The sequence below is a fragment of the Aspergillus nomiae genome (genome assembly GCF_001204775.2).
Source record: "Aspergillus nomiae NRRL 13137 chromosome Unknown contig00543, whole genome shotgun sequence".
Lineage (NCBI taxonomy): Eukaryota > Fungi > Ascomycota > Eurotiomycetes > Eurotiales > Aspergillaceae > Aspergillus > Aspergillus nomiae.
In genome coordinates this window covers 1-18,755 of record NW_015378598.1, presented here as the reverse complement: position 1 = coordinate 18,755, position 18,755 = coordinate 1, and the positions used below count along the sequence as shown (strand labels likewise).

The 18,755-nt window shown below is 49.0% G+C and overlaps 5 protein-coding genes across 5 annotated transcripts; all 5 read right to left on the bottom strand.

The window, feature by feature from the left end:
- Positions 1-996: 996 nt before the first annotated feature.
- ANOM_010892 (uncharacterized protein) lies at positions 997-1,269 on the bottom strand (the record flags this gene model as incomplete). The annotated part of the gene is made up of 2 exons (XM_015556148.1): positions 997-1,107; positions 1,189-1,269. The coding sequence occupies 2 exons, from the start codon at positions 1,267-1,269 to the stop codon at positions 997-999; spliced, it is 192 nt and encodes a 63-aa protein (XP_015401690.1).
- A 1,127-nt stretch (positions 1,270-2,396) lies between these two features.
- On the bottom strand, positions 2,397-3,242 carry ANOM_010891 (oxidoreductase, short chain dehydrogenase/reductase family; the record flags this gene model as incomplete). The annotated part of the gene is made up of 1 exon (XM_015556147.1): positions 2,397-3,242. The coding sequence occupies one exon, from the start codon at positions 3,240-3,242 to the stop codon at positions 2,397-2,399; it is 846 nt and encodes a 281-aa protein (XP_015401688.1).
- Positions 3,243-3,591: 349 nt separating this feature from the next.
- On the bottom strand, positions 3,592-5,548 carry coaT (acetyl-CoA hydrolase ACH1). Its single transcript, XM_015556146.1, has 4 exons — positions 5,397-5,548; positions 5,093-5,333; positions 4,070-5,035; positions 3,592-4,013 (listed from the first exon to the last, which is right to left on the bottom strand). The coding sequence occupies exons 1-4, from the start codon at positions 5,537-5,539 to the stop codon at positions 3,786-3,788; spliced, it is 1,578 nt and encodes a 525-aa protein (XP_015401689.1). The 5' UTR covers positions 5,540-5,548; the 3' UTR covers positions 3,592-3,785.
- Positions 5,549-7,144: 1,596 nt separating this feature from the next.
- Positions 7,145-12,814, bottom strand: ANOM_010889 (transcriptional regulator SIN3). Its single transcript, XM_015556145.1, has 7 exons — positions 12,526-12,814; positions 12,373-12,437; positions 11,634-12,289; positions 11,460-11,560; positions 10,693-11,398; positions 8,032-10,623; positions 7,145-7,968 (listed from the first exon to the last, which is right to left on the bottom strand). Exons 1-7 carry the CDS (start codon positions 12,624-12,626, stop codon positions 7,351-7,353), a joined length of 4,839 nt encoding a protein of 1,612 aa, XP_015401692.1. The 5' UTR covers positions 12,627-12,814; the 3' UTR covers positions 7,145-7,350.
- A 644-nt stretch (positions 12,815-13,458) lies between these two features.
- Positions 13,459-15,939, bottom strand: ANOM_010888 (protein phosphatase 2A regulatory subunit CDC55; the record flags this gene model as incomplete). The annotated part of the gene is made up of 6 exons (XM_015556144.1): positions 13,459-14,082; positions 14,151-14,716; positions 14,781-15,426; positions 15,486-15,583; positions 15,686-15,726; positions 15,896-15,939. The coding sequence occupies 6 exons, from the start codon at positions 15,937-15,939 to the stop codon at positions 14,059-14,061; spliced, it is 1,419 nt and encodes a 472-aa protein (XP_015401691.1). The 3' UTR covers positions 13,459-14,058.
- Positions 15,940-18,755: the final 2,816 nt, after the last annotated feature.

Genomic DNA, 18,755 nt, shown 5'->3' with positions numbered 1-18,755 from the left:
AATACAACATGATCATCCTCCAAACCCCCATCTCCCTCCACCCAAAGACCTCCCTAAACTTGCCCACCGAATACATAATCCATAACCAGCAAAAGGTACCCCGGAATCCTTGAGGGATCCTCCTCCTTTCTTTTCATTTATCTGATTCTATAGATGGACGAGAAGATGAAGAGAGCTGGGGTTACAGTGCTCGACGCAGGGCAGGTGCGCTTTTGCAGGGTGAAGAAGGATAGTTTCTTTGAAGTAGGAGGACTTAACGGTGAGTCGGTTGTGTATGATCCGGGTCATGGCTGCTGGATTTAGTGAGAAAAAGAACTACTTGAGGTGGCTTATGTTGCTGTGTGCTGAGAGGGCTGGTGAATTAGTGTATGGTATCTCTTTGTAATCCTCTCTCTTTCGCTCCCTCGTTGGAATTAAGAAGCAATTTATAGATAAATCTCGTAGTTGTGGCCGATTTAAAATCTTAGGGTAGAAGTGTATATATGCCCGACTGTATTGGTAAATCATGGAGCGTATCTCTGAGCAACGGGCGAGACATCCTCATGGTGTACCCTCTGCATAGACCAATGCGGGATAATCACCCTTAGGGCCATCTGGGTATTGAATCGACCCTAATCCTAAGTAAACAAGACCTACAAATTACCTCGACCAAAAGCCATCATGGCACACAACAATGGTTATCAAATTAATATCTCATAAATGCATCACGCTAGTTGAAAGCAACGAAACCGATGAAAGAAACCCAACACTTTAAATCCACGATAGAACTCCAATCCAATCTGAAAACACCACATCCTCATTAATTAGGAGACCGATAGCCAAGACCGGTGATTCTAAAACAAGCCAACCGTTAGCGACGCAAGCCACACGAGCTGAGGAGAAGTGGAGAGATAGAGAATTTTGAAGATTTCAAGAGAGAGATGAGAGTTTCCGGCGTAGTATACTGTACCTACTACCATTCCGGAATAGGATATACTAACCTACTCCACAGAAGCCCTATAAGCCTGGCTGTTCGTTGGCGGCGGAGCGCTTCGCCCATCCGTTTTCGACGTTGTAGTGCTTGACGTCTTGGAGGCCGGCAAAGAGACCTCGTCCGGCTGTTGCTTGCTATAGATCGAGTCAATATTTGTTGGGAGGCTCTGATGGGAGTCCATAAATGGAGATTGGGGGGGATTAGAATGGACATACGCGAGCCTGGGCCTGGTTCTTGACCCAAAGGTCTGCACCAAAGTCGTTTTGGAGGCGAGCGGCGGTTGATGCTTTAGACATGTTGTCTTGTGGGTTTTGTCCGATAGATTCGGTGGATGATGGTAGAGGATCAAATAACCCAGAAGGTTTTCAGTGCAATGGACAAGAGAGTAGTCACTGTGAGATCTCAAGGCTCACTTTGTTATGTTGTTCTGATGATGAGGAGGAATAGATACCAAGCCCATCCATGTTCCAAGCCCTTATATACCCAACACGCATGTCCAACATCCATCAATCACCCAAACCTCTCGCCATTCATGATGCCACATCCCAGCACCACAAACGCAACCGCTGTTCCGGATCCGAATGGCATCACCTTACCAACCGCGGCTGAAAACCAAGCCCCCGGGTTCCTGGCGGTATACTTTCTATGGAAACCTGAGAAGTAAATTGGGCATATGATATCGGGAGGATTCGTTATATTGGTAGGTGCGCGTCCAATAGGGCTTGGGATTATTGGTTGCGGGCGGTGGAAAAGGATTGCAGTGTGTGGTATGATATTTGGGTGGTGTGGTTGGCTTCCTTAGGGTGCGTCGGGTGGCATGATCCATGGCTACTTTGGGTAGGGTTCATTGTTGGATTGGGTGGTTCGTGGAATATTCATTACCATTTGACTTTTTCTGATTAGTTTATCTTCTTTTACAGGAGTAATGATATTGTGTAAATATTTTCTGATTTTTTGGTTTGGCTTGGAATGAGTTGAGGTTGGGGAGAAGGGTGTTATAACACCACTCCGGATGTTGCTCGCATCTTTTTTATGGAAATGACATCATAGCCCTGAAAATATACAGTAGTTCGGAGCAATTCCCATTGGCGTACTCCATCTATTTCCTTTTAGTGGAATTGAACGTCTGAACTGGTTCTTTCAAAAATAGAATATACAATGAATAACGATACTCTGTCCGCTGGCCATATTTTCAATTCACAATGAAATATGCTATCAGATGATCAAACTACACTGGGTAGAACCATTATTGAACATTGACAAATTAAAACCTAAGATGTTCATTCTTGTTCATAGACATCGTTTTATGCCCATGTATCATCTATATCCCCCGCTTATATAAAAAAAGTGGAATGAATATATACCATATACCTCAAGATCCGTAAAACAACTCACAAAAGGAAGAAGGGCAAAAACGAAATCATCACTTCAACAACCTACCCCCATTGCTCCCAATTAACTCCCCCGTCACAAACCGATCCTTCATAAGATAAAGGTACGCCTCCGCCACATCCTCCGGCTTCCCAATCTCCCCGGTAAGGGTCTGACTCCGGAACATCTCCACCATTTGCTCCAGATTATCCGTCTCCAGAGTGCCAAAGATCTCCGTCAGCACCGCCCCCGGCGCAACCGTGTTCACCCGAATAGGCGCCAGATCAACCGCCAGTCCGCGCGCCATACCCTCGATAGCAGCCCCGGAAGCGGCCATCAGCGTCCACCCCGGTGCCGGGCGTGCGGTCAGCACGCCGCTGGTGAAGGTCAGCGACGACGATGGCGCCTGACGCACGTAGGTCGCGGCATGCTTGGCGAGGATGAGTGAGCCGATGAAGCGGACGGTGCCCGAAGACTCGATGTAGGGGACATCGAAGGTTGGGTCGGTGGGGTTGCGGAGGCTGAGAGCATCCCCGGCGGTCATCACCACATGGTCAAGGAGGACTTTGCCGTCCGTGGTTTGGGTTCCCTGTGCGTTCGGGAAGGTATCGGGGACTGTGGCGAAGTTGTAGAGGTTTACGACGTTGGCTTCGAGGGTTTCGCGGTCAGCAAGGTTGCAGACGGTGCCGGCGATGCGATTTGTGTGCTCCTCGTCGGGGTAGAAGGATTTCAGACGGGTGATGGCGGAGTTGACTTTGTCGGATTTGGAGCTGGCGACGATGATGGAGGCACCGTGCTCGAGGGCCACCTGGGCCACGGCGAAGCCAATCCCGGATGTGCCTCCTACGATGAGAACACGGGTGTTGGCGAGTTTGTTGCTGGAGATATGGGTGCTCATGGTGGTTTGTATAGACTTCGGGTCGGTAGAGATGGGTTTGAGGTTGCTCTTTGTAGGGAGATCTGGATATTATTGGTTTGTCATTTTAGTCGACAAGGATATATCCACCTTTATAGCCTTTTGTATTGATGTAGCCATGGACATATTTGTCATCGGTCTCGTATAGTTAGATATTGTACATTGCTATTTCCGTGGGAGGCCTTATCTCCGCCTGCATGCAAACGATCTCCCACTGCTTTCTAAGCAACTCCAGTTTGGCAGCTCTGTTAAAAGTTATCTCCGGCCGTAAAGCCCGAGAAGCCTTAAAGCCAGGGACGATGCACTGGTACATACATGAACGAAAATTATTAAGCTATTGCGTATCGAATTCATTATATACTGTGCTTAAAAACAACGATATTGAACATACACATCAGACTCCGGACCCCATGAACCCTTCGCCAACCCAAGCATATCAAAAATAGATCTTAATACATAGTGTATCCATCTATGCTTTTATCCATCGAATGTTTTATTGTTCAAATAGAGTGAGATGCAACTGGTTTAGTCCCAGCCGTTGATCTTCATGGTTCCCTTCTCAGCCAGGTTCTGGTGCATCTTGAAGGCCTGGAAGAGCAGGTGAGGCTCGTGGCCCATGCCCTTCTTCAGGCACTCAAACTCGGCCCGGTCGAGGTAGTCCGTGAGGATTGGCTTGTAGTCGGGGTGAGAGCACTTGTTGATGATGACACGAGCACGCTCGCGAGGAGACAGACCACGCACGTCGGCAAGACCCTACGGACGTTAGTATTGCAAGATACGATGCACAATGCGAATGGAAAAAAGCTTACCTGTTCAGTAACGACGACGTCCAGATCGTGCTCAGTCTGGTCAATGTGTGTGCAGAAAGGCACAATACAGCTGACACCGGTAGGATCAACCTTGCTAGGGCGGGTACTGGGAGTGTGCATGATACTGTACTTCGAGTTGCGGAGGAAATCGGCGGAGCCACCAAGACCGTTCAGCATGCGGGAGCCCATGACACAGGTGCTGTTGGCGTGAGCATAAATATCCACCTCAACGGGGGTGTTCATGCCAATGCAGCCCAAACGACGGATGATCTCGGGGGAGTTGGAAACCTGCTGAGAGCGGAGGAGGAGCTTGCCGGCATAGCGCTCCCAGTTGTCGTAGAAACGCTTGAATCCGTCGGGAGAGAAACGGATTGAAGTCGCCGTGGCGAAGTCCAGGTTGCCGCTATCGAACAAGTCCAGGAAAGAATCCTGCAGCACCTCGGTCCAGACCTTCAGGTTGGTAAAATCAGCACCGCCCTTACTCAAGCCACCAATGACAGCGTTGGCAATGTTTCCAATGCCAGACTGGATCGGCAATAGGTTCTGGGGCAGGCGGCCATGGTTGACCTCGTGCTTCAGGAATTCAATCAGGTTGCTCGCAATGGCCTGCGAAGACGCGTCCTCTGGGGCGTTGGGCTGAGTCTGGTCGGGGTAATCCGACTCGACGATGGCAACAACCTTCTCGGGGTCAACCGGGATGTGGGGAGTTCCGATACGGTCCTCGGGCTGCATGATGAGATAAGGCTTGCGGTTCGGAGGAAGATCAGACATGGTGATATCATGGAGACCCTCGAATGAAGGGCTGGCGGTGTTCACTTCGATGATGACCTTATCGGCCATTTGAACCAATTCCGGGGAAGCACCGACGGAAGCACCCGGGATGATACCACCATCCTCGGTGATGGCGGATGCCTCAATGACAGCGACATCCAGCCTGTTCTTAGGCTTGTTCATTGTGTACCAGCCCTAAAACTAGTGTTAAAACGTCTCATCCATGGTGAAATACTTTTGGGAGCAACCTACATAAACCAGATCTGAAGGGAACATGCTCAGATGCTTATCGAAGAATTTAATCTGTCCGTTGTTGATGCCCTTGGCAATCTCCTTGCCAACCTGGTGAGGGCTCCGACGCTCGATCATATTCAGTCTAGCCCAGCGATTCTCCGTCTCTGCACCAGATGAAGCACCGACAAACAGGGTGTACTGCAGCTTTCCTTCGAGTCCATTCTTCTCGACATGGTCGGCCAGCGCCGTTGGGACTTTCCTGGTGGTAGAAGATAGACTGTTAGCCCAATAGGATTCACTATGGTAAAGAATGTTGACCTACTTGGGGTATCCAACACCCGTAAACCCGGACCAGCCGATGTAAGAGCCATGAGGGAAAAACTCGATCAGGTCCTCTGCCTTAGCCAGCTTCTTGAGGTAGGAAGGCCGCCTGACACGGCTTCTTAGAAGGGCAGAAGCAGACATTGTGTGTATGTGCTGGAGAAGGAGAAGGTAGGAAAGGAAACCAAGGAGGAGTGGAGAGGAGAGGAAGGGAGGGAATGGAGAAAAGAAGAAGAATTTAAAAAGAGGAAGCACGCGGATGGGAAGCTTTGGGGATAGAAATATGGTACAGGAACTCAAACCCCCCCGCCACAAACACCCCAAAGTGGAGAGGATGAACCCCGGCACAATGGATGACAGGTATTGAATTCTTTCCAAATGGAATCCTTTAATTACTGCTAGTAAGATTGCTTTACGTGGAAGGATTAGATTTGCGCCGGTCTTATTGGGCATTTCTTGCGCCCTTAGTCCAGAATTAGATTTTTATTAACGAGGACCTCTCTCATAGATATTCGCTATCTCCTCCTAGAAGAGCTGTACAGTTGGCGGCACCGTCGAGACAAGAACAGTCTGAGATGGTTTCAGAAACACGTAAACCTGTATGATTCATATATTCAAGTGATTTGAATAGATGAAACTACACTGATCAGACACAATTATTCCTTTGTCTTTTTTTTTTTTTTTTCTCCTTTTCGAGCACGGAGTGGAAATAGTTTCAGTCGAAGCTTTACTGTTGACGTCACTTCGGCATATTCTCGGCTCTCTTATCCTTCCATGTGCCCGACGTCATCTTGATATCAAGCACTCATCTCCTGCTCGGGTTGACCCTTGATAAGATTCCTGCTGCAAAAGTATCTTTCATCGCAAAAGAGTAGTCCTATTGAGCGTACATAAAGTGTTCTCTGCTCTATATCCATCCCAATGATCATACCTCTAAACAACATCCCCATGCTGATCCCGAGTCTCGTCCGGTCTGGCCCCATCGGCCCAGTCTCGGCCTGTATCGGTTATCAGTCTTCGGCCACACGGAGCTTTCGTCCGTAGGCATCATTGGCCATGATCAACCGATGCCGAGACAAATATCCATCACACGGCTACTTATAGACTACTAATGGTAACTTGGATCCGGAGATGGTCCGTACATCCGTCGGGGGTTTGTTGCTGCAGGTACCTGAAACTCGGCATTACCTGAGAAACCCTGTGAGTTGCAAGGATAAGTAGCCAGAGATTCGGCTTGCAACTCACGAGGGGCACTTCTATTGGTCGATTCCTTCACCGTCTTCGCTTAATTTTTGAGCTTACTGTTTTAGGAAAGATTATTACCTCCCTAGAGTCACGTGTCTTGGCATAAATACAGAAAAATCATATTGAAATGAAGGAGCATGGTGTACTCCGTAAAGAGGATTTCAATAAGCCATAATCATTGATCAACCAGATCTCCCTAAGTAAAGTACAGAGAAAGTACAAAGTGAATAGCAACCCATATGTGATCCATCCCTAATCCCTTACACCAATCCAGAAGAGATCTCGTCCGTGGGTCCATGAAAGCCGGGGAGCCGCTGCAACGAGGGCGAACCCCAGTGCCTGTCTGCCCCAGACTGCGTTTCCCCGGCAAGCGAAGGACCACTCTAGCCGAGATCCCAGAAGCGACAAACCCATTCGTGTAAGCCATTGAACATATTCGCTGGTCATGCAGGTATCAGATCCACTACCCTCGAACAAATAAAAAAAAGTATAGAAAACAGAATTGATAAAACACGGCTCGTGGAAGAAAACGTGAGAACGGGAAAGAGAAATCTTGTCCTTGACTCCTTCCCATACCGACGCGAGGGATATCTGGATATGGTTTCATGTGCAAAGATTCATTCATGTCAGGAGATACTCCATCCTACATAGGCCATCTGTCTTTATTTCGAACGTCCCTCTCCAACCAGGAGGACGCACGGGGTTCTCAATTACTCCTCCTTGTTAGAATCAGAAGCGTTCTGTTCAGCGTCAGCCATGTCCGTATCTTCTTTGTCGTCCTTCTTATCCGAGCTGGGCGCCTCCGGAGCAGGGGCACTATTCTCAGGATCGGTGCCCTTGACCCACGAACGGAAACGCTGATTCATCTCGTCCACCTGATCCTTGCTAAGACCGTGCGCCCACATGGGGTTATTGACGAATCGCTCAGTGAACCGATCGCGACGCTTTTCCTTGATCGCCGCCGCTTCCTTGACAATTTCCTCGGCCGACTCATCCGGGGAAGCGGTCGGACGCCACCACCAATCGTAGCTACCGGGCTCATATAAAATATGGTAACTGTTGGCGCAGATTCGGATGATGAGGCCATCCTGGTGCACAAGGGGGCGATAATAACGATTGTATTCTTCTTCCTGTTCGAGCTTAGGTGGTAGGTTTCGCTTGAGGAATGGCATGCGCAACTGAGAGAAAGGCACGCCTTCTGTTGGGTCGCGCATGGTATAAGCGGAGACGTAGTACGACCACCGCGCTTCCTGACTCAATTCCTCATTCTCCAAGGTAGCGTCCTCGGGGGTCAACAGTTGCACCGTAGTCTTCTTGGTATTCGGATGCTATAAAGGGCAATCTGTTAGAGACAATTTCGATAGATCATTCAAACTAATCAGCGAACTTACGTAACTAATGCGGTAGATGTCGCCGTCCTTAACCAGCCTTTCAACTTGTTTGCGATATTGAATCTCCTGGTTGTGCGTAGTTTCATCCCTGTCCCGCTCCTTGAAGAAAATGTTGATGATATCAGAGCTGCGGTCTTTCGAGTCGCCGTTGAAGATGGCACCAGCAAACTTTGAGATACCAGCGAACATCTTCTCCAGGTTGTACAGCTGATAGCCACTTCGTAAGTAATAGCGGCGGAGAGTCTCCTCCAAGTGGGAGGACTCCATGTCTCCTTTGATGACTTCTTCGCACATGCGGACAATCTGATGGTACAAGTTCGCTTTCGGATCGCAGTCATAGAAGAAATCAGTAGGGACCTTGTCGATAAGACCAAGTTCCTGAGCAGGTTTGGCCATAAGGGCGCGGCGCACATCCTCATGAGCATCCTTTTCGTGTAATTTGATGCGAAGCAAGCGCGTATAGAGAATCTCAAACGTGCGGAAGAAGCAATAGATATTCAAATTGGCGTACAAGTGATGCTGTTTCTTCTCATATGACTCATTGAGGGTGTATTCCCGTGCCAAATTGAAATTGTCCTGGCCGGGGTGCTCCATCCACTTCAGTTCGGCCACGTCGAAAGTCTCGGTAGGGTCGGGAACAGGTGTCGATGGGACTAGAGCTGCATCTGGAGTGCCATCACGGCTGGCAGGATTGCTTCTACTTCCTTCTTTCTCTGTCCGATTGACCTTCTCGCTGCGACGCTCCAGAACGTCGCGCAAAAGGTCCATCTTCTTTCCATTAAGGCCCTTGCGACTACGAGGAGTCGAAGACTCTTCCGCAACCAAACTCTCATCATCAGCCTCATCGGTAGGAGAGGTTCCCGTGGAAAGCCCGTTCATGTACACGTGGAAGGTATCACGATCCATGCCAAAAAATACCGGGATAAAGTCCTTGATAAATGTCATAACCTTCTGGGGGTCGGCACCGAACCCAGCAGAGTTGCGGTCGATGAATGTCAGAAGCAAGTGAGTGGCGTCAATTAAGACTGCCGGATCATCAAAGGGGAGCTCAAACTGGTGTCTGGGGACCTGGAACCCGCTCTTGCGCAGATTTCTGCTCTCCTCAAACTTGTTTTGAATTTCATTTTGAATGTGTTTCGCCACAAATAGTTTCTTGTCCGTTCCCTTGCTAGCAATAGCTTGATGGTCAAGGCTCCGCCAATAGGCCTTCTGCATCTGCTCGCGCCAAATCTTATCCCATTCACGCTGACTAGCTTTCCACTCCTCGCATTTTTGCTTCAGGCGAAACAACACGATGGGTAGGACATGGCAGGGTCTCTCAAACATCTCGCGGATAATCTTGTCACCAAGCTGTCTGTCGTATATCTTCTTGATCACGCGTTGGTAGATCGCCTCGCTCTGGCCACCGAGGCCAGGAGGAAGCTTGAAAGCGGTCCTCTCCGCTTCGGACATAACGAGGAACTGCTGGACAATGGGCTCAATCAGCTGGATAGTGCGAGTGCAGGCCTCAATGTGATGGTCATAGTCATGTCTGTCTTCTTCGATACGGTGTAGTGCATCTTCATACTGATTCTTCCGGTGGGCCACGAAACCAGAATCTTCAGATGCCCAAGTGGGATGAGAAGCCCATTCATCGTTCAAAACACTATAGCACAACTGGTCACGGCCGCTGCAAGGCTTCTGACGCTCCCGCTTCGGAAGAAGGCGATAGCTAGGTCCCAAAGAGCGGCAATGGGAAAGATTGACTAGTCCGGGCTCTTGCTTTGGCTTGGACTCGACAATCTTGTCTTCAGGCTCTTCAACGTGCATAAACCGTTTGAACCACGCCATGAGTTCGGGGTTAGAGCCAATGTACCCAGCCGCCCGTTTTACAAGCACATGCCGGTCAATGAGATCAGTTGAGTAGAGATTACAAAGTTTGAGAAACTCGCTGAATGTCTGCTTGTTGCCAATGTATTTCTTAACACGATCGAAGAATGCGAATTCCTCTTGGGTCGGTGTAAGCGAGAACGTCGGTTGAATCGGCTCGGGCAGTGCAGGAACAAGAGTTGGCGAAACTGCCGGCGCTTCTGCTTGGGTCGGCTTTGTATGGTGAACCTTGGCTCTCTTGTTGGCATTGCCAGGCTGGAGGGTTGGTGGTCGGCCCCCCTGAACATCACCCATTCGTGCAGCATCAACACCTGCAGAAGGCCCAGAGAGTGATGGTCCCAGCGTCGATGGAGCTCCAGGTCCTGGTCGGCGCTTCTTCCCTTCTTTACCAGAGTCCTTAACATTGAACTGGCCAAGAGGTGGCATTTTGACATCACGGTTGGGGGTTTGAGATGGAAGAGCGTTAGCGCTGGGATAACCGGGCTCTCCACGCACATTGCTCATGGGAGCCGCCTCCTCTGCCTGACGCGCAGCGGCCTGTTGCTTCGCATGAGCAGCAGATTCAGGCAGAAATTGCTTAAAGTCTTCCAATAAATCCGGCGCGGTATTGAACAACTGAGTCACTTGAGCGTAGACATCCTGGATAGGCTTTGACTCGCGCTGGTATGTCTGTAAGATCTCAAGGAATTGTTTGTATATTTCAGGGGCACTCGCGAAGCGGTTCTATTTGAAGGGTAAATAACGACACCAAGGCGAAGGGTAAGCGGGGTGGGTAGGAACCAGAAGACTAACCTTGATCTTGTTGACATAGCTGATTGCGTGGTTGAACTCCACAGGTCCACGCTTCAGATCAGCCTGCGACGAGCCCTGAAGCATATTTGAGCCGACACCAGCCAGACTGCTCATAGGTTGCGTTAAGCTAGGGCCTTGTCCTGAAGCGGGGGACACCTGCATAAGGGAAGGGCGGCCTAGACCCGCGGAGGCAGCAGAAGCTGCACCCTGAAGCTGCGACACACCCCGCTGGTCCTGTCCATGAGCCATGGCTGCTGCACCCGCCGCTGCCTGCTGCTCCTGTTGTGTGGGGTAGTCGAAGTGATGGTCTTGAGGTTGACCCTGTCCACCTTGCTGCCCGAACATACCTGGACCCATCATGCGAGATCCGGGAGAGTAGGAGCCAGGAAGGTTGCTTTGTTGCTGCTGGGGCTGATGTTGCTGCCAGCCAGATCGAGATTGGTCAAAGAACTCGGGCCGATTATGAGGAGCCATCCCACCAGAGGGACCCAAGTCGCCAGATGAATCCATCGAGTGGCGTGGGCGCGGGGGCATGCTGATAGTGTTCGTACCAGAGGGGGTGGTCACTCTGATGACGTCTGGGTTGTCATCTGTCCCACATTCGATTCTATAACCAGGTGGCAGGAAGGTATTAAAGCCCTGAATGAGAGCAGGGTGACCGTTAAAGAGAGTAGAGACACGTTGAATGACTCCAGGTGTATCGATGCTATTTCAGTCACCGTTAGTGAGACACATTCAGTGAATACACTTGGATGACTAATACTCACGCTTGACTTTTGAAATCTTTCATTATGTCAAGGAAACGGTTATATACATCTGGCTGATCAACGAATCGCACCTTAACCTGATCCAAGTAGCTGAGTGCATCCTAAAAATGAGTAAGTTAATCTGCGCGTCTAGGTATGACAAGCTGAATATCGATATAAGCAAAGGAGGCTCACGTTTAAGATCGGCTGTTGACCCTGGGCAAGCGCAGCAACGTTCCCTGGAATCTGAGGCCCAGATCCGTTGAATCCCATCATGGGCTGTCCTGGTGGCCCAGCAGGGTGCTGCATGTATGACCTGGGAGTTCCCTCTCCATGTTGAATTTGCGGGCCATACATGGCACCGGGAGCGCCAGACGACTGCATAGACCCTTGGGGACCATTGGATGGATTCGAACCCAGGTTGGACAAAAGACCATTGGGGCCGTGTATGGAGTTCGGTACCTTCGACGCTACAGGCTGATGCAAAGGGATCGACCCCGTATGACTTTGCACCGGGTGGTGCTGCTGCTCCCGCTGTCGCTCTAGCTGCTGTCGCTCAAGTTGTTCACGCTCACGCTGTTCACGCTCTCTGTGGGCCATCTCTTCCTGACGCTGTCTTTCGATCAATTCGCGCTCTCTCGAGTCTAGCTCACGTTCTCTATTAATGGACTGAGGAGAAGGATGTTGCATCGCTTGGCCGATACCTGGTAGCGAGTGTCCTGCACTATGGGAGGGAGCAGAAGGGTGCTGTCCATAGGCAGGAGGTTGATGTGGGCCGGCATGGCCCTGGCTCAACTCTGCCAGCCCAGGAAGTGAGTGCCCTGCCGGTTGGCTCGCCGGATGATAGGGGCCTGGCGCAGCAGACAAAGTAAGTCAATAAACCAATACACACTGCAAGCATTATGGGAATGCGGCATGGAAGGGGGATCCTAACCAGCTGGTGGAAGAACGGGTCCGGCAGGCTGCGACGATGGGCCTTGTTGAGGCGGTGGGTTCTGACTATACAGGGACACAGCCGAATCAGTACGTTCCATTTCCGGAGTACAAACCTCAAGATCGCTCATGGGATCTGTCTGAGACCACTCACCTGAAAGAGCCTAGGGGGCGAGGTTGTTGGCTCATCTGATCCATCCCCGGGTGCGATGGCAGGCCGCCGGGGTGCCAGTTATCATTCCCAGAGGAGTTCATGATCTGTGCATGAATAGATCGCTAGAAATAGTCTCTGACTTTATATCTAACCAACAATAAAGTATAAGTCTGAAAGTGAGTTGTGGGGCCGCTGATAACTTCAGCCTAAGCTCTTAATCTGTTATTTCTTTTCGCACGGTTGAGTACTCTTTCTCCAAGTCATTTCACAGCAACATCACTGTGTTGGAGACTGTGTCAACCACACAAGCACAACACAGATAAAGTAATAACAAGTACAAGACCCAAAGGACCTATACCAGGAGGCAAACAGAGGGAATAAGGAGGTAAAAGAGACTGTTCAAGCCAGCAAGCGGCAGACTTGATTGGAAATGATGGTTTGCGCGCGACCGATCACGGCTCCTGCCAGAGAGAAGGCGGAGAGGGACTTTGACTACGCTAACCCCTTTTAATCTATAGTGCCTCTCTTCCGCACCATCCTTTTTCCGTAGTTTGCATTCACAGCGTGACAGACTGTTGATTGGCTCACGCAAAGGCGGGATCAGCAGTGCCAGGGACTGTCTTTTCAAGCCTTCGAGCCTTAAACCTCCGACGTCATTGACTGATAGATCCGGCCACATGTAGTCTGGATCCAGCAACTTCGGTCGTGCCAGACGTCCACTGCTCAATCAAATGACCGTCGCTAACTGTCTACTACAAAGTCCAAGGCATTGTTCCTTCTCTAAGGCCGTTTGAACTGTTTTAGACATTCCATTTTCTATTCCTTATCAATCGGTGCACGCACGACCTAGCATCGCGGGTGGATCTTCAAAGCAGTCACAGCTTTCGTCTGAAGGAGGTCAATCATACCCACAAGTAGACCCAACGGACAGCGTTGTTTCAAAACCCATAGATTCATTATCTACTCGGTAACCCTAGGTATCTAGACACCGAACCCAATTCAAGCCAAACCATCAAATTGTCCTGCTCTAGCAGTAGCCAATTCCAGAATTAGCCGGATCGGCAATATGATTAGGGCGAGGGTCCTTTGCTCCTCGTCACCGGATGAGTGTGTTGCACCCATGACTGTTCAATAGGTAGACAGAACTGGGCAAGAAACGGAAAGGATGCCCGTTGGGGCTCCACGTCTTTCTCTATGACATCCCATTATAACGCCCCCAAATGAATCATCAAAGAATCACCAAGTCCCACTGCGAATTGAAAGAATGAAACGGACACATCGTCAGAGCGTTAAAGTGGTGGAGAGTTAGAGGATAGGTTGGGTTGGCTCGCGGCGGCCAATGCACGGCCAAAATTCAGCAAAGGGATGGAAAAGGGTAGAAGGAAAATCTGAACCTGAACTGGCAACTTAAATTTTGGTACTGCGGATGCTGCTGCTAGTATCCTCTTTTCTGTTTTATACTTTGTTTCATGCATGTTTTGCCCGAAATTGACATCCTGTCCACTTATGAATATGAACCATCCTGTAGCGTACTTACAATGCAGAGAAAACAAAAAGCTTTTAGGTTCAACAACGTCAGCATATAGACAGCGATGGGACATTAATACGGTACAGAAGCCACTTACATTGTTAGTAGCAGCAATAGCAATACTATCCTCATAAGGATGCCAGCTCATGTGTAAGATCTTCTTGTTAAAGTCGATCTGATCTGCATCGGTCTCCTTCTTCATCCGGCTGCCAGGACCACCAGGGCTTCCAGCTCGGGTATTTCCCTTCTTGCCATTGGCACCCTTGTTCATCGGCGTTGGCACTCCAACCTTCTTTGCTTTGAACGCCGATTTATCCGCCTGTAGCACAATCTCGGTCTCCTTGGCAGGATCGGTAGGGTAGATCATAAAGTTGTTGTTGTAACTTCCAGTCATGACATTCTCTGCGTCTCCCGAGAAGACCACTTCGAACTTATCGAAGATACTGTCATTCTCATAAGTGTCACACAGGCGTGGCCGCAAATGTTCGTGGATAGGAATTGTCTTCACTGGTTGGCGCTCCATGTTGACATCCCAGATTTTAACAGTGAGGTAGTCCCTCGACACAATATAGCGACCATCATGCGAAAACCGTACGTCGGAAATCGAAGAGATAATCTCGGAGAAGAATGAGCGGGAGGAGGCATCCTCCTCTTGTTCGAAAACTGCACAGCAAAGAATACAGTTAGTCCGGTCCGGGCTTCAAGCACAATATTATCAGACACCTACGTTTATGGTGTTCATCACACAGGGCCCGCTGTCGCATGTCGGCAAGCTTGATTGTGCCTTTCGAGCTGGCGTACATAAACCAATTGCAGCTGGTCGGGTGGAATTCCGCAGCCGTAATAACTTCCGTCAGCTCCTCCATGTTTGCGGGTTTAATGTCGACAATGTTGAAGCTCTGGTCTTGAATATTAAGGTTCCACAAATTGATTCGGAGGTCATCACTACTAATAAAGGTTTCCCCGTCGCTGTTGACGGAGATGCTGTTTATGTGGTATGCGTGTGCATTTGCATACGTCCTTCGAGGCACGGCTGCCACAACGGTATCATGGTGTGTCATCCTGGGAAGCTTCAACATTGATGGATCCTTGAAAGACAAACGAGGGGCGCGAGGCGCCCCTCCACCCCCAACGCCTGCGGGCGTAAGCTCAGTCGAGAGGTTATTTTCTGCAACGACCTTCAACGACTTGTCGAACACCTTCCAGAGTTTTATCGTTTTGTCATTTGTCGAGAGAAGAAAATGAGACGAGTTTGATCGTCTGCACCACTTAATCTTGTTGATCTTCTCCTCGATCTCTAGTGATTTGAGATAGTCGAATTCTGGCTCGTGGGACTGGAACTCGGTGTGAAATTTATACTCGCATGTTTTTTTCTAGGCAATCGGTTAGGACCTTCTACCTGTGGAGAGTAATATTGCAGGAAAGTTTGTACCGTCTCATTCCGCTCAAACAATACTACTCTCCCACCCTTATCTCCTGTAGCAAGATAGTTTCCGGTATGATCGAACTCGACAGTAGAAATAATGTCCGCTAGAGGGTCAAGCCGTGTTAGCAACTATAAACTGAGACCCGCTAGCATGAAGGCGATGTTTCGGTATATCCAACTCTATGCGTTGAAGGTGCTATGCATACCTTCTGTAATATCTTCCACGTCGCCCTTATCACCAAAGCATCTATTAAAGCCAATTAGCACTTCCCTACAACCTCGGAGAGGCTGACCACTGCGACTGGAAAGGCCTTCCGGATCCTTGTGGCAGAGAGACCAGCGGGAAGGATGGTTACATCATCGGCGGGACAGCCTCCCAACAACCGCAGCAGGGGAGTCGGAGGGGCTAAACTCACTGTGTGAACTTCCAGGTAGGTGTACCTGGATCCCTGTCTACCATTTTCTTTCAATAAACCACCCTTTTCTGGGGCAGTTGGCCAACAGACAATACTCGTGGAGCAGTGGGTGGATCGGGATCAAAGAGCGGGGCCACCAGAGACTGGCGTCGTTACGGTAGGATAAGGAACAAGTCTTTTCCGCAAGTCGTCGTCTATGTAACTTTCCGCGACCAAGAGGATCGAAGGTGAGTACGATAACAAAGTGACCTCCAGTTCCGATGTAGGAGTGGAGATAAGAGAGGATGGGGTGGTGTCAGATAGGGCCGCAACGTCAGACAAGGCCGGAGCTGAGGCAGAGATCGATTTTAGTGAGTTGCAGGCTGAAGAAGACAAAGGATTGACAGCCTGTGCTGACGAAACCAGAAGGGCGGGGAACGATGGGAAGGATTTTGCAGTCCTTTTCTTCTCTGCACCGTCTCTAATTGATTTTCGTGGTTGTTGATCTTCTCTGCAAAAAGCGAAGAAAGGGCACCGATAAAGCAACCGCCACAGCCACAACCACAAACTAACCACCTTTGTCAAAAGGGAAGGGTAGTTGAGAAAGAAAGTGTGGGGGGAGATGTTGCAAAGACGGGATGGATGATGGGAGGAGGTAAGGTGTTTGGATTGAGGTGAGGGCGGTATTGGAAAGTACCGTCTGGTGGTGGTGGTTTGTGGTGGGGAGAAGATTGAGTGAGGGAGTGGCTGCCCGTGAACCCACGCAGCAACGCAACGACCCAACGCAACCCACCCGCACCACCAACTGGGCGCTGACATCAACACACTACACACTTCCGATGTACTCCTGCTTCTTTCTACCAGCGGGAATTCTACGGCGCAAGGTCTCTTAGTGCCTGTTCATACTCGGGTTCTCCAATTGTCTGTGGGAACCTTACATCACGAGAAGTTTAAGCCATTTGTCTCTGCTTAAAGAGTTGAGTACAGAATCTTCACCTTTGTGCCACCTTTTGGTCGAAAAGTGGATTCGCATTCTTTTTATGTCTATTGACCATACTTCCGATGCTGGTTTCGGCGTGAATCACCGTTTTGTATCACGTGATACTTGTAGAAGAATTTCATCTGCTACTGACCTCATCAACGAGGGAGTCTTTACTTCAACCTTACAAGGATGCATGTTTCTGTGTTTAAAAACTCACTATTTCTACGCCAGAAGCAGGAGTACAGCTCCATCATAAGAGTAGCATGCGCATAGTTACAGCTTTTATGGCTAATATGCCAGAGTACCTACATCCAGTATATGGACTGGAATATGAAAGCAATTGTGTCAACTACTGCAGCGCCAATTCATTACTAAATCACTAACACTAACAAGCGAACAGAATAGCATCGTTGTTCAAACAAAAATGACATGACTGGCTGCTATGTAGTAGGTTAGTAACTATACCATTCAGAACAGCCATACTAACTTTCTGTCTATATTTCCGTGAAATATATCTGAGGACCTCAGATTGCATCATCTGACAAAAAAGATGCAATGAGCAACGAGTGATATCATGATAAAACTGCGATTCTCTTGAAATGAACAAGTCCCAATTCCCGCCCAAGCACGCAAGACCAAGTATCAAATTTTATACACCGTGCCAACCCCATGCCAATCTTGGAGTTCGTTCCAGAACCGCGACTTAATATATACCACAGCGACTAATTTGATTCCCTATATTCCATACAAATTCTCCTACAGCAGGGTACTAAAAAGTTTAATCCAACATTATCCGTCATGTGATTTCCTTAGATCAGTAGTTCTCCGCTCCGTGTTACCTTGAGAATATCAGATTCATGCTCCTTCATCCCATTACATTATTCTGATTCCTGATCTATTTAGATCAAGACACGTGATTAATAGAGATACACCTGGGCAGTCCTGGACCTCGGGAGGAAGCTTACCTTTCCTAAAACAGTAATCCCTATCCACTAACAGAAGGCGGTGAATATTTTAGCCAATCAGGAGAGTCCTTGAAGAACCTCAAAGAGTTGACCTTCCGCCTGGGCCGCCTTGGTCTCTCAACTATACAACACAGAGTACTAGTAGTTAACTAGTAACCACTGTCTGGCAGCCAAAAAAAGGAGTTGATAGAGAAAGAAGGTCTGATTTTTCTGGATCATACTTGTTACCCTCCTGGACTATAGAACCACTTTCAAGTTCTTGTTCTTTTTCACCTTTAAACAATCGCTTTCTATATGATCATTTATGACAGCACTGAGCCTCTATCACACAGAATATGATATCCAGAAGAAAGGACAGAACTTAAGCCTCATTACACTAGAGAATCCACAGGTCCTTGTTTTACAGGTAAATTTGCGTGTGCAAGAGTTTTCTATGCGGTCCCCTGTTCCGGAATCCTAAGGGAAGTTTAAGACCACGGAGACACAAGATTTAAATGCCATGTATCACACCTGGTATCTATTGGTGTACGTAGGGGGTCTCTCACCTTTAAGGTGACCCTGAAGGCCCTCCAGGCTAGTTCTTTACACTGCCTACAACAAAGAAATTGGGAACAAATGATCAAGAATAAAGATATTGAGCACAAAGAGACTCGTCACATGCTATTTCTGTCCAACCCGACAAATCCCTTAAGCCGAACGGACAAGCTTAACTTCTTCCAGACCATATACTTTATCTGCAAACCATACACGATCGCCCATCTCTTCTACTGGACATTCCCCTCTCCCTCGATCCCCCCCCAAGAATTCTAACTCTGATAAACAACACTCAGTACCGCCCGTTTCACAATCCTTCCCGTCCCTCTCCAAACCACGACCCCACACTACAACCCGAATCATGACGGAAGACAAGAAGCGGGGCAACAACCATAGCAAT

Bases quoted from the DNA above. Each gene is read 5' to 3' on its own strand.
- coaT (XM_015556146.1), bottom strand. From the start codon at position 5,539: ATGTCTGCTTCTGCCCTTCTAAGAAGCCGTGTCAGGCGGCCTTCCTAC. The intron at 5,036-5,092 runs GTAGGTTGCTCC...CACTAGTTTTAG, and splicing joins TCCCTTCAGATCTGGTTTAT to GGCTGGTACACAATGAACAA. The intron at 4,014-4,069 runs GTAAGCTTTTTT...TAACGTCCGTAG, and splicing joins ACGTCGTCGTTACTGAACAG to GGTCTTGCCGACGTGCGTGG.
- ANOM_010889 (XM_015556145.1), bottom strand. From the start codon at position 12,626: ATGAACTCCTCTGGGAATGATAACTGGCACCCCGGCGGCCTGCCATCG. The intron at 12,290-12,372 runs GTTAGGATCCCC...CTGCTGCGCCAG, and splicing joins ACCCGTTCTTCCACCAGCTG to GCCCCTATCATCCGGCGAGC. The intron at 7,969-8,031 runs GTAAGTTCGCTG...TGCCCTTTATAG, and splicing joins ACATCTACCGCATTAGTTAC to CATCCGAATACCAAGAAGAC.